This window comes from Lynx rufus, unplaced genomic scaffold (genome assembly GCF_022079265.1).
Source record: "Lynx rufus isolate CCGP_SWC_20201006 ecotype Redwood Valley unplaced genomic scaffold, mLynRuf1.p SCAF_20, whole genome shotgun sequence".
In the NCBI taxonomy this organism is placed as follows: Eukaryota; Metazoa; Chordata; class Mammalia; order Carnivora; family Felidae; genus Lynx; species Lynx rufus.
In genome coordinates this window covers 11008496-11022751 of record NW_025814835.1, presented here as the reverse complement: position 1 = coordinate 11022751, position 14256 = coordinate 11008496, and the positions used below count along the sequence as shown (strand labels likewise).

Below are 14256 nucleotides of genomic sequence, written 5' to 3'. Positions count from 1 at the left end.
AATTCACTCTGGCTTATTATAATGAACCTACTAATAATAATAAAAGAAAAAAACATTCTGGGCCACGTGCTTTCCGGACAAAATGCCAGGGAAAAACAACAACAACAACAACAACAACAACAAAACAGGATTAAGCAGAGTTGTCCTGGGTAAAATTGGAGGTCTGGTCACTGTTAGTTTCACAAACTCCTCCAGATCTTCCTAGCTGTAATCTGAAACCGGCCCCTGAACAAGGAGGACAGGAGGAGACCAAACATGACACATGCCACTCCAGATTGGCAGGTGGTAGTTGTATTGAGCAAGAGAACTCATTCCTGAGGCTTGTTTTGGGAGTCCTCAAGACGAGTAGTTTTTTCGACCTGCCCACCAAGTCTTGAAAGTCATAAAGGCTTTTAGTCAGTCATATATAGCTTCAGTCCTATGTAATATCCAGACAGTGACAACACCGCATTTCTATCTCAAAGCTGGATTCCTGGGGTAGCTTCTGGGAGAGGAAAACACTAGTGGAAGTCACATTTCAAGGACAGGGGAGGGGCTTAGGAGCCTCCGATCTCCCATGTCCGGCATGCAGGTCAAATGGCAGACACATCCTCTCAGTGACCTCCCTCAACTGTCCACAACCTCACGACTGACTCCTACAATCTTATACGCTCCCCTCTTCCATAGCGTGTCCTCAGCCATCAGCAAGGGGCTTCTCTAGCATGGAGGTGGCTCATTGGGTATCTCTGGCTGCACCGAAGGCAGGTGATACAGGCACATTCAAGAAAAACACTGATTAAGACAATAATTCCCAAATAAGTGACAGCTCTTACCACCAAGAATCCCATGACCTGAACCACTGATTTACTAAGTCCTCTGAGCTGGGGTCAGCGCACTTATATCTTCATGTGATTTAATGAATATGGCACATTCACAAGAGTCATCAGGCATGAGCACCTAACATTTGTTTGAATAATGGCACAGGTGCCTCCTTGCGAGGCTGTAAGTGTTCACGGCTGTTTTACTGTGGGGGGCGGTGGGTGGGAAGCTTTTATCAGCAGAGACATTTTAGTATTCAATAAGGGCAGACTCTTCTGGCTATCATTCAAGGCTTGCTGGGTAAATTTAGTAGGGGCTTCTATGTGTCATAACGTCCTTGAGGCCAACGGAGGGAACAAAAAAGGCAGCCGAATGATTGTACTAGGGGGGAAACAATGTGCCCACCTGGCCTTGAGAATGAGGTTGGCAGTTTTAGGAAACTGACCTGGCTGTGCATACCTCATGTTAGCCGGGGGGGGGGGGGGGGGGGGAGGGGGGGGAGGTAAGGAGATGAGTTGGTGGTGGGATATGCCAGCTCAGGACCCTAACCTTTCCCTTTCTTTTAATGGTGTGTGTTCCATTCCAGGGATATTCTGTTTCAATAGGTCCGGCTTGCAGCAGGACAATGGTATCCCAGTGAGGAGTGAATCGTTTCCTTCAACCAGAGGGGTGGAATAATTTACCCATCCTGGTGAGACATCTCATGGCAAATTCCAGTAAACAACTCTTTCCTTAGGCATGATGGGGTTTAGTGTTCTCAGAAGCACAGCATGTTAATTCAAGGTGAGAACTGGGGCAATGGCGATGTCCCCTGACTTCCATACCTTTAAGGTACAGGGCATTGGCTGCCTTAGCTGAATCCCCCAGTCTGGCGTACAGGGCAACAGACCCCACTGATGGGTCATTCAAATCTATTAAAGTCTGGGTCATGACTTTAGTCTACTTGGCCAAGGTAGTTTTATTTGTTAGTAGTTTCATCTGCTGCTTTATATTTCAATATTTTCTTCTCACCAACTGTTCCTTGTGCACTACAAGGGAGATGGAACCTCCATTCAATATCATGTCCTTTTGCTCAGTCTTGCATATCATGACCTTTGAAAGGTGGCCCTTCATCATTATCTATTCATACACAATGCTCAGCTTCTCTAATCTCCTGGCTCACACAGTGACCAGGGAAATCTTGGGTTAAGCCAGATGCAGTTTCCATAGAAAATCAGGCATGTTTAAAATCCTCTCTTTAAAGCTATTTTTTTGCAAAAGGACTATGAAAAATTTAACACAATATTTGACTTTACCCATTTTCTCAGCAATACTATATTACAAAAATATACTATTACATAGGTAACACAGGATGTAAACTTGTACTAAATTCTTGAGAGGAAAATCGTAGTTTAGTAGTCTAAACCGTGGGAACTGGGAATATACTTCAGTTTGCCAATATACTTCATTTGCTGTGACACAAGTTACAAAATTATGGTGAGATAACGGCATATTAACATAAGACAAAATATTTATTGTATGTGAGAACCTACATAGAAATGACACTTTGTAATTATTCGTAAGTGCTAAAACTTACAAGTCTATATAAAATTTTTGAAGGTCAAAAGCATTATTGACAGCATGAATACGATTTCTCGACATGTTAGACTTATTCTCCCATCAAGAGTAAAACCTAATGTAAGAATAGTATAACCCCATCAATATTGATTTATGTGGAATTCATTCAGTATTAAGCAGAGGTATTACAGAGGACTGAATGATTCTCATTCAGAAGTTTGGTTTAATATTAGTAACAAAACTTTATTAGATGATATCTCATATTTCACACTGAATACTTTATCTTCTTTATAGAGATTATGGGAGATATCCATAAAAATGTAAAAGAGTGATAAATTTTGATATGCAGGTTAATTGAGATATCATGTAGGCAGTAGAAAAGACAGCAACTTGTGACAAGGACATTTTATATACAAAGTTTCCATTTATTCTAGAGTACTCAATAAACAGTGTGCCCTAGTTAAATATATGTTTGAATGCCAAGATTTGAACTGGTAGATTTCAAAATGACTCATTTATTTTAGTGTGTAATTTTGGTGCGTTAAGTTCAGTGGTAAAAATATTAAACAGATTTTTCTTAGAATGAAGATATAAATTGTCTAATAGGAAAGCTATTTTTACATGCAGTTCTAGTACGAGTACACTTTGATTACTCTGAAGCAAATTTACTGAGAGGATGTTGAATTGCATAATGGCCAATCTTAAAGAAGACCAAAGGAAGTGATAATATTTTGACCTACATTCTGATTCTGTGATTTTTGTGACATTAAAACAGATAAGACAGTAGATAACTTAGTCAAATTAAAATGTTCAGAATTCAAATTCATGATAGAAATAATGTTCTAATCGTGGATGTGCTCACTGTTTCACACTGGGAACTTATTTCATTAGTATGAGGATCATTATTTATTTACAGGGACTGATTGGCCCATCCCTCTTGTGTTTATATTTGAGATTCAATTACTTTTACAATCTAGAACCTCCAAGTGAAACTCAAAAAATAGACATTTTCCCACTTGTCACCTTAAATGTGAAAAATACTCTTCAAATATTTTTTTTTTCGTTTTCCTGTCTACAAGAACCTGAAAATTAGGTCATTCTTATTATTCTTGTGTTGTATTTTTGACACCTCTACTTTTCATAATGTTAGAAAATTTAAGTCAAATAAATAAACTGTGTTTAAGAAAGCAAACAATATGTTCAGAGAGCAAAGAGTAATCCATCCCAATATCAATCACATTCAAACTCACATGTCCAAAGATATAAATTTCATACAGTTTAATTTTCAAATTCGATATATTTTAAGAAATCAGGGTGTTTGTGTCTCTGAGAATTCTCTGCTACATGTTGAAATTTATTATTATAATTTATGAGGTCAAGAAGTAAAATTATCTAAATTGAATTCAACCACTTTTTTGTTATAGTGGGTAACATATTTATGTCATTTTGATGGTAAATGTTACTAAAGTGAATTTCTTTTTATACAAGCTTTATTGAGATATAATTGACATACAACATTGTGTCAGTTATGGCATACAATGTGATGAATGATATACACAAATATATTGAGAAATGATTATCACAATAAAGTGAGTTAATACCTCCATAATGACAATTTTACTTTCTTGTGGTGAGAATAGTTAAGACCTAATGTCTTGGTAACCTTCCAATATGTAATACTGTAATGTTACAGTTTGACCAACACTTCCTCATTTTCCCAAGTCCTAGACCCAGCAATCGTCATTCTACTCTGTTTGTACAAGTTGAAATTTTTTTAAAAAGTGTACATATAAGTGAAATTATATAGTATTTGTCTTTCTCTCTTTTGCTTATTTCACTTAGCTTAATGCCCTCAAGGTCCATCCATGTTGTCACCAATGGCAATATTTCATGTTTTTTATGATTGAATAATATACCATTGTGTGTATATATATCTATCTCTCTCTCTTTATATATATGTGTGTGTGTATATATATACCATATCTTCCTTATCTATTCATCCATGATGAACACTTACTTAAGTTGTTTCCATGTCTTGTCTATTGTAAATAATGCTGGAATGCACGGGGAGGTGTAGAGATCTCTTTGAGACAGTGATTCCATTTCCTCTGATACATACCCAGAAGTGAGTTGGCTGGATTATATGGTAGTTTTATGTTTAATTTTTATAAACCTCCATACTCTTTTCCATAGTGGTTGCACCAATTACCATTCTCACTAACAGCACTCAGTTTCTCTTTTCTCTCTGCATTCTTTCCAACACTTATTTGTCCTTTTGACCATAGCCATTCTAGCAGGTGTGAGGTAATATCTTCTTGTGGTTTTGATTTGCATTTCCCTGAACTGATTAGTGATATTGAGCATCTCTTCATGTACCTGTTGGCCATATGTATTGTTCTTTGGAGAAATGTCTATCCATACCTTCTGCTCATTTTTAATTGGATTATTTTGTGGGATTGCTATTGAGTTGTATGGGGGTCCTTCTATATTTTGGATATTAACCTCTTAACTGATAGATGGTGTAGAAATATTTTCTGCCATTGTGGAAGTATCCTCTTTAGTTTGATGATTGTTTCTTTGTGCAGAAGCCTTTTTTGTTTGATGCAGTCCAATTTGCTTATTTTTCCTTTTATTGCTTCTATTTTTGGTATCATATCCAAAAAATCATTGCCAAGACCAATGTCAACATTTTTTCTTATGCTTTCGTGTCCAATCTTTAGTCCTTAAGTTCATTTTTATGAGTAGTATAAGGATCCAATTTCATTCTTTTGCATGTGAATATCCAGTTTTCCCAACACTAACACTATTTGTTGAAATGACCATTGTTTTTCCCCACTGAGTATACTTAGGTACAGAGTATTGCTCTGGCCAGGACTTCCAGTACTATGTCAAAAAAAGTAGGGTGGGTATCTTTGTCTTTTTCCTGATCTTAGAGGAAAATATTTCAGTGTTTCAATATTGAGTATGATTTTCACTGGGGTTTTGTCATATGTGGCTTTTATTATGCTCAGGTATGTCCTTTCTGTAACTGATTTACTGAGAGCCTTTCTCATCCTGAAAAAATGTTGAATTTTGTCAAGTGTTTTTTTGGCATCTGTTGAGAGGATTATATGATTTATATTTATATATGTATTTATATATATGATTTATATATGATTTATTCTACTAAGCTGGTATATCATATTTGATTTGCTGTTGTTGAACCATCCTTGCATCCCAGAGATAAATCCCCCTTCATCTTTATATCATCTTTATATCATCTTTTTAATGTGTTGTTGAATTGGGCTGGCTAGAATTTTGTTGACAATTTTTGCATCAATGTTCACCTGAGATACTGACAGGTAGTTTTCCTATGGTGCCCTTATCTGGTTTTGGTCTCAGAGCAATGCCGCCCTTGTAAAATGAGTTTGGGAGTGTTCCCTCCTCTTCAAGTTTTTGGAAGAGTTTGAGAAGGATTGGTATTAATTATTGTTTAAAATGTTTGGTAGAACTTACCAGTGAAGCCAACTTATGGTGGACTTATGTTTGTTGGAATGTTTTTAGTTACTGATCCAGTCTTACTAATAATCTGCTCTGATTTTTTTTTCTTGTTTTTTTTTTTCCTTTGGCAAGAGAGTGGGAATGAGTAGGGTAGGGGGAGAGAGAGAGAGAGAGAGAGAGAGAGAGAGAGAGAGAGAAAGAATCTTAAGTAGGCTCCACACCCAGTGCAGAGCCCAACATAAGGTTTGATCCCACAATCATCAGATCATGACCTGAGCCAAAATCAAGAGCTTGATGCTTAACCTGGAGCCACCCAGGTGCCCCTGATTTTCTACTTCTTATGATTCTGTCTTGGTAGGTTGTATATTTCTAGGAATTCTGCACTAAGAAATTTCAAAATGGAGTCATCACTATCCGAAGGCTATCTGCAGCACTTTTGATCATTGTGTGCCTCAACTCACACCCACAGATTCTCCTTGGATTTTATATCTACCAATATCTCTGTTCATCTTCCAAACCTCATCTACTCACTTCTGTAGCATTTTCACCTATCCATGTACTCATTCTTTTACTCAATCACCCCAAACTTAAGGTACTGTGGGACTCTTAGCCTATTAGATCTTGTATTTTTTGTGTGGAAGAAGGATAATAATTTTATGATTCCAGACCGACAAGAGAAAAACAATGTTTTTTCCTCAATTCTACTTGGTAGTTCTAGTTTTGAGAGTAATTGCATTTCCAATAGAAATGTAATCAGTAAAAGTCCACTGTTACTTGTGAATAAATATGTATTTAATAAGCAACCAGTAGTTTGTAGTTTTCTTGGTTCTCCCTTATGATGACAATGCTCAAATGTAGATTCCTTTCAGTGCTTCACCAAATAAATTCAAAGTACAGATTCAAATATAATAATTGGTAAACGACTATAATACAATACTAAATAGTTAAGACAACAGATAAAATGTTTGCACCTGTTGCTTTGTGAAGAATGAAATAGGTGAGTAGGGAATTTGGAAGCAATATCAAAACTCAAGAACCTATAAAATGGCAATGATATGGAAAGAACATGAAGAACTAAGTATAGTTTCAGGTAAAGTAATTCATATTATTCATTATTTAAGCATTGAGATTGAGAAAAACAGAAAAAAATTGCATATACTTCTAAGTGGTTTCTTCAAGTCAAAGTTAATAATTACAGGAATGCTTCAGAGGGAAACCATCTACCCAACAGTTGACACGACAATGGGGATATTCCTCTCTCTCCATAGTAGATGACATGTCTGATAACAGTTGACTATTGTTCTCTTTGTCCCTTCCTCCCACAGAAAGGAATAAAAAGTGCTCATTGATTTTACTATGATTCCATACCGGGTCTGAACCCTGACTGGCACTCTCACAGGATATACTGAATTACACAGATGAACTAAGTTAATAGGCACATTAACCTTGAATTGCAAAGCAAAGAGATATGCACTAGCCAAATACCATATAGAACAAACCAAAGTTTTGTGATCTCTGTTGAATCAACTAGCCTCGTGGCTACACTTGATGTCATGATGCAAATACTGTATGCACACACTGCAATCTCTTTGTAGGCCAACTTTCCAACTCTACAAACTGGCCTTTTTGTACCTTCTGTTCTGTATCTAAAAAGCCACCCCTTTGCTCTCAATTACTGCCTTTGTCTCATACTTAATGGATAGAAACAATCACTTATGAACTGGTTTGATATCAACCAAAGTGTTAACCTATTGAAATCTGTCTCCTCTATTATTGCCCTGGATTCCATGGGTCTTTCCTTTCCCAAGAATAGTTTTCCAGGAGCTCCTGAGTACCTCAGTCCATTAAGTATCTGACTCTTGATTTTGGCTCAGGTCACAATCTCATGGTTCATGGGATAGAGCCCTGCATCAGACATTGTGCTGACAGCACAGGTGGATTCTCTCTCACTCTCTTTCTGCCCCTCACCCTCATGCTCTCTCTCTCTCTCTCTCTCTCTCTCTCTCAAAATAAAAAAAATAAACATGAAAAAAAAAGAGAATAGGTTCCCAGCAGATAAAGCCCCCTTATTTTTCTTCAAAAATACTCTTCTTTGGATCATTCCCTATAGTATATCACTGTGATATTAAATTTCCCACCTTAATAAATGATTAAATAATGACAAGTAACAACAACAAAATCCTCTTTACCTTTATCTCCTTCTACCTAGTGCCTTACATCTCTATTTTTTCCCTGTGGCATAACATCTTTTAAAGTTGGCTAAATTTGCTGTAATTTCCTCTTCTCCATTCATTCACGCAATAGAATAATCTTCAGAATATTGCAGCTGCATCAATTCAACCAAAATCACTAGGAGCCTCTTACTTGCCAAACCAAAAGTCACTACAGTCAGTACACTTTGATTTTATTTAACAGAGTTGGAGGATCTCTTCCTTTGTAACACCTCTTTTCATGTCTTTCTTTGTCCTCTATCACTGACCAATCTCATTCATTCTAATTTCCCAGTCAACCCCCTTTTTAATCAGCTCACCTAGTATGCTTTTCTCTTCTCTACCTACATTCTCTGCCAAGGGGATCTCATCCATCGTCATGCTTACAGACTCGCTCTATCAATCACTCCCATATTGATATAGGCAATTCTTATCCTACCGCAATGTGAATCTTTTTCTAGAATATGGCATGACTGTATTCTTTGTAATCCACTTCAAATATCATTTCCTAAAAGTCCCACCTTCTCCAGTCAATTAATCATCATCATATTTCACTCATAATTAACACTTTCATAATGGAAAGCATCAAGGGTCACCTTATTTAAAATAGTTATTGTTCGCTGTGTTAGAACTAAGATATAGGTTTCATACTAGCAATTACTTCCAAAATTACATTTTACAAAATTTGCTAGTAAATGTTAGGTCCATAATGTATGCTGTTTAAAAAAAAAGGAGGAGGAGGAGGAGGAGGAGGAGGAGGAGGAGGAGGAGGAGGAGGGGAGAAATGAAATGTTTCACTGCCTGGCTACCAAATGCAATATTCATGTGTCATTTACGTCTAATAATAATCGGTCTTGATACATATTCACAGCTAAATTTGTTTATGTTGTAAAGACCTATGTTCTGAATGCACGTAGAAAGAAGTCTTTAAATTGCTTCCCGGACTGTTAAAAAACAAAGAATCAGGAAAATATACAGTAGAATATACACTTTTAGAATTGTTGGCTAATCAATCAGATGTTAGGTAAAGCAGTTTTAAAGCATGTTAACATAATTTAAAATGACCATTATTGAATAGAATTTATTACACTTAAGAAAATTTTATGAACTTAATTTTACTATATATTGTGCTGCCAACATTTTCTGAATGAATGAATGAGTGGACAAACTTTGCACAGCCACACCATAATTCCCCTCTATTAGAAAGACATTTCTGATTTTCAGTGCAGTCAGTTCTTATATCTTATGGAAACCACTTGCTTCTACAGGCATTATATTTAAGATATTTATAAAAATAACAGTAGGTATGAAAGGAACTTTGAAAATAAATACAGTTGCACAGAGGCGTTCGACCCCTTTTTTTGTTTTTAGTCTTTATGTTCCATGACTTTGAAGCATATAGTACTTTTGTCTTATAAATTGGATTCTATGATTTATACGTGCATATCTTTCCAGATGGCCGTGCATACTTTTTTCAGAGACAAAACTATATCTTGTTTTGGAAAATACCTTCTTGTAATGGAGAAACTAGTAAGTGAATAAGCTAAAGAATTTTATAAATCACTAAAAACCACATATTTAACCCTTTTCTTCTATTGCCTTGAAGACTGAGATATTTTAACAAGACAACTAATGTATTAAAATATAGTACCATTGTTTACAAAATTTAAATGATAGTCTAATTTTTAAAATTATTTGACTTAACATGTTTGTAGAGGGAAGTACGAGTGTTGAACTTTAACTAATTCGCTTCCAAAACATTAGCTCAAAAATTTCAATCTGTTGTAATTGTTAATATATCTTTGATGTAAATTAATATGCAATACCTTCTGGAGACATCTCTGGTACAATGGCCTCATAAGGTTCATCTAGGAATTTTGGTTCATTGTCATTGATATCCGAAACTCTGATGACAAACTCAGACTCAGGTTCCACAGCCCTTCCAGTAGTGCTGTCTATTACCTGGGCTCTTAGAGTGTAGAGGGATCGTTCCTCTCTATCAAGCTTCTGGACGGCAAAAATGTCACCTGTTCTCTCATCAATGACAAAAATACTTCCAGCTCCAGCTCCCAAAAGCTTGTACTGGAAAGAGTTGTTTCCATTGTCTAAATCAGATCTTAGCTGCAAGTGCAAAGAGGGATAATTTAGTTTCCAGACATATTTAAATGGACAAATCAATTTTAATGATTTTATTTTCCTGTCTGTTCATTTTCCCCCATGTTAATAACCCCATGTAATTCCCATAGGATATTAAATCAGGTGAAATATTAATTTTAAGATTAAATTGTGTCATCAAGCAGAGGAGTCTGATATTTCAGTATAAGTAACTGTACAGATCTTATTACTCTAAATAGATTATTCTAATTAGACACTAATAATTGAAAAACAAAGTGCCTTTCATAAACGATGCACACCAAAGTTGGTGGCTCATGGTTACTCTATGATTACATTCTGAGTCACCAAAACCACGCTCTCAGATATTTGCGTTAGATTGGGACCTAGAGACTGATAGGCAGATAACAGTCTAGATGAACAGTGGTATTCTATCTCTAGGTTAAAAACATGTAGGAAATAGGAAAATATTACCAAGAAAATAAGGGAGCGTGTTGGGAAGGTAATGATAGCTGAGCCATCCATTTTGGCATTTATAACATGCTATATAAAATGTACAAATCGTTTTCTATATGATTTCCCAGTTTATCCTCATAGGATCATGAGATAAAAACTATGACATTATCATTTCTACAGAGAAAGAGAGACTGAAAAATTTTTAAACGTTCACAGAGTCATGGTTTTGTATAAGTTTATGATTTAGACAACAGGTCTGTCTGACCCCAAGAGCCTCTCCTGCAAATCACTAGGTAAAATGGTCTTTTATGGCTTGAGTTTTGCCAAATTAGATCTAACTCTTTCTTCCCAACATGTTCTATTCAATTGTCAAATATGTCTTTTCTTCTTGGACCCTAATTGTTTTTATGTTTAAAAGCAAAGTGAATTTGTTCGTTCATAATGTTAATGGACTTCTGAATTTGATATATAAAAACAAGGGTTATTATGATATAGGCAACACTGGTTGCTTGTTCATATCTAAATTACCTTTACATAAAGAGAAGTATGCCATCATCCTGAAATTATTGTGAATCCCTGGTTTTCTTGATTCATCATTTACAAATAAACCCTTCTTTAAAGTAAGAGCTTCCTGAAAATTCACAAAGCTAACCAAGAAACACAATCTTAAACAAATTCATAACTTTTCTGATAGTTCAAGGTACAATGGACTAATTAATATTTTTCTACGTGATTGTGTGGAATACCTGAAGGTAGCTACAACAATTAATTTTAATAATTTTAATAATGTGTTGAATAACACGGCTATTCAATGGAAGAAACAGATTGGGAATAATAATAATAATGCTATAATAAAAGAGCTATAGCTTTTTTAATGTGATGGTTCTTCACTACTCATAAGATAAAAAGGAAGTCTCCTGACTTACTAATAAGAGATTAAGGGAAACAGTGTCCTTTCCAATAATTATATCAAAGGAAAGTTATGTATGTCCTATGTTTTTCAGGTATCATTTTAATATAATTTGAAAATTTGATTCAATATTAGGATGATGATAAGTCAAATTTAGTAATGAGTAAATGTATTCCAAGTATCTGCACAGTATAATTTTCACAGATCAGTGAGTTTGGTCTTTTCATGGACCCATTTTAAGTAAAAAAATAAAAATAAAAAAAATGTATATATATTTACTTAAATATACATGAATATATATTAAGTATCTGCCTTTTAAGGTCACAAAATTCATAAGTTAAAGACATTTCAATTTCATGAATTCTAGTGTCATGATATTTTCTTTCTTTTTAATTTTTTAAATGTTTTTATTTATTTTTTATACAAAGAGACAGAGCGTGAGCAGGGGAGGGGCAGAAAGAAAGGGAAACACAGAATCTGAAGTAGCTCCAGGCTCTGAGCTGTCAGCACAGAGCCTGACATGGGGCTTGAACCCGCAAAGTGGGAGATCATGACTTGAGCCGAAGTGGGACGCTCAACCGACTGAGCCACCCAGGCGCCCCTCCAGTGTCATGATATTTTCTATATTTCTATTCAAAACTACTTTTTTCAACCAGGCAATTACCATTGATTTGGCAAATCAGTAGGCCTTTACATTTTTACTTAATCGTGCTTTCCAAACCTAATCTCTGTTAACAAATAGTGCAAAAAAGAAAGTCATCTTGGACACATCAGCTACATTTAATTTTCACCAGCTCTTTAATGACAACACCTAGGTATTCATTATTACTCTCTTTTAAAGCAGTTACCTGTGTGTTATTTAAGTCGAATGACAGTGTTTCAAGGCAAAACATCCATTAGAATATTTTCACAAGTATTTTTATAGAATGAAAAAATAGGCAAAACCAACCACCACGTGAACGGAACAGGAGATGTGCCGGGAGCACCGGGAGCACAAAAACACAAACTAGAAAATGTGACAGTTAGCCAGGGAGGTAGTCTCTGCTCTGACTGTACTGAGGCACTTCCCTGCAGAGTCTCATTCACTAAAAGTTCCCCGTCTGTGTGAGTCTGTCACCCCACTCATTGATGGCAGAGCATATGGTACTCCGTGGACTCCACCGCAAATGCGACTAGAGACTCAGTTAACCAGCAGACACTTAACTGCGGACCTCATTTGTGCCATCCTGCCTGTGATTTACCTGGAGTCATCTTAGAGAATAAAGAGATGAGAAATCTGACTCACAGCAGGAACACATACATGCACAAACGTTTGAAATCTGTTTGCATAAGATCCCAATCTAAGCCTTTGGTGGAGTATACACATACACATTCACCGGAGGTGATAGACGAACTCCTCTGGAATCTGGACATCGTGCTAACACTGAAGCTTTCCTGAAAGGGCCAGGGAAAGGGAGTTCATGAATTTTGAGTGCTTCACCCTTTGGGCCCAATTAAATTTTAGTGCCAGTTAATTAGTGGTTAAACTTATTTCAGTTCATTCATCTAGAGAAAGATCCTTAGAAAAAGGACACGTTATTGTAATTACCTCTGTTTAAAGAATATTGAATGATAATAAAAACCAAAAACATAAATAGGGAACATTCTATCTCATTAGGAAATTTAAATATATATATATATCTTAAAGATATATACATATATCTTACAAGAAAGTAAAAATAATTATTCTTTATACTTCATAATCAAATGAAGTGTGTATACTCTTGAAGCTACTTAACTGTTAAAGGGCTTGGTATTAATCTGCTTCATGAAAAATTAATGATGGGTAAATCAACACCTACTGAGCATAATAGAAACTCAGGCTAAATACTGTTGGTAAACGTTATTATTCTCAGTGTGGTTGCTTTGATCCATTACCAAAAATAACACCATCACATTTCCAGATGTTGATAAATGAGGGCTCTATTTTCATATGGGAGACAAAAGTGAAATTTGAAAATCAGAGGTTTCCTTCCTCCTCAAGTTTTGCAGGTATTTTAGGTGCCTGGAAATCAGAAACAATTAATTAGGCCTATGGCTAAAGCTTCCTAAGGGTTCCACCGAGAAAATGTACGACGCATCAAATGCCTTAAAACTTCCTCAACCCATCCATTTAGATTTACATAATAGTATTTCCTGTAACACTCTGATAAAATCAGTACCTGGCCAATGTGATAATTAGTCTTATTCATTTCCTCTGGTACAAAAAACTGGTTCCACATCCAACCACGCTTCACTCTCAAATGAGAATCCACTGGGTGCTTAACTTCCTCTGTTTGAGAGATTTCTGTTGCCATAAAGCAAGGCCATAGGAGAGAAATTCCCAACGTAAAAGGCAGCAATAAGCAATAATCCATTCTGCTCGTTTGATTCCAACTGGTATTCTTCGGAGGAAACAGTAGCTGCAAACAAAAATTGTGTGGTCCTTTAGAATCTTTTTACGCGTTAGGTATCTTACATATTCCGAAAGAACAAGAAACACAACAAAATTTTACATTTAAAATAACATTTGCTCACATAATTGCTAAAGAAAGGATATAACTTTTGCATCCATAAAAGTAGGAACAACAATATACATTTAATTTATCATCCAATTACGCTTGTTATATTTTGCAGCTCAGCAATAATTTGAATGGCATAATTAGAAACTTCTGCCCAAGCACTGTCCATTTTAAGCTGTAGTCATAAATCTGC

The 14256-nt window shown here is 35.8% G+C and overlaps 1 protein-coding gene across 1 annotated transcript in view; it reads right to left on the bottom strand.

Moving 5' to 3' along the window:
• Window positions 1–13919, bottom strand: part of CDH19 (cadherin 19) — a 73233-nt gene extending 59314 nt beyond the window's left edge. Inside the window, exons 1-2 of the mRNA XM_047086471.1 lie at window positions 13725–13919; window positions 9872–10166 (exon numbers count right to left, since the gene is read on the bottom strand). Of these exons, the coding sequence (XP_046942427.1) occupies window positions 9872–10166; window positions 13725–13919 (490 nt within the window). The remainder of the gene's footprint in view (window positions 1–9871; window positions 10167–13724) is intronic.
• Between the last annotated feature and the right edge of the window lie 337 nt (window positions 13920–14256).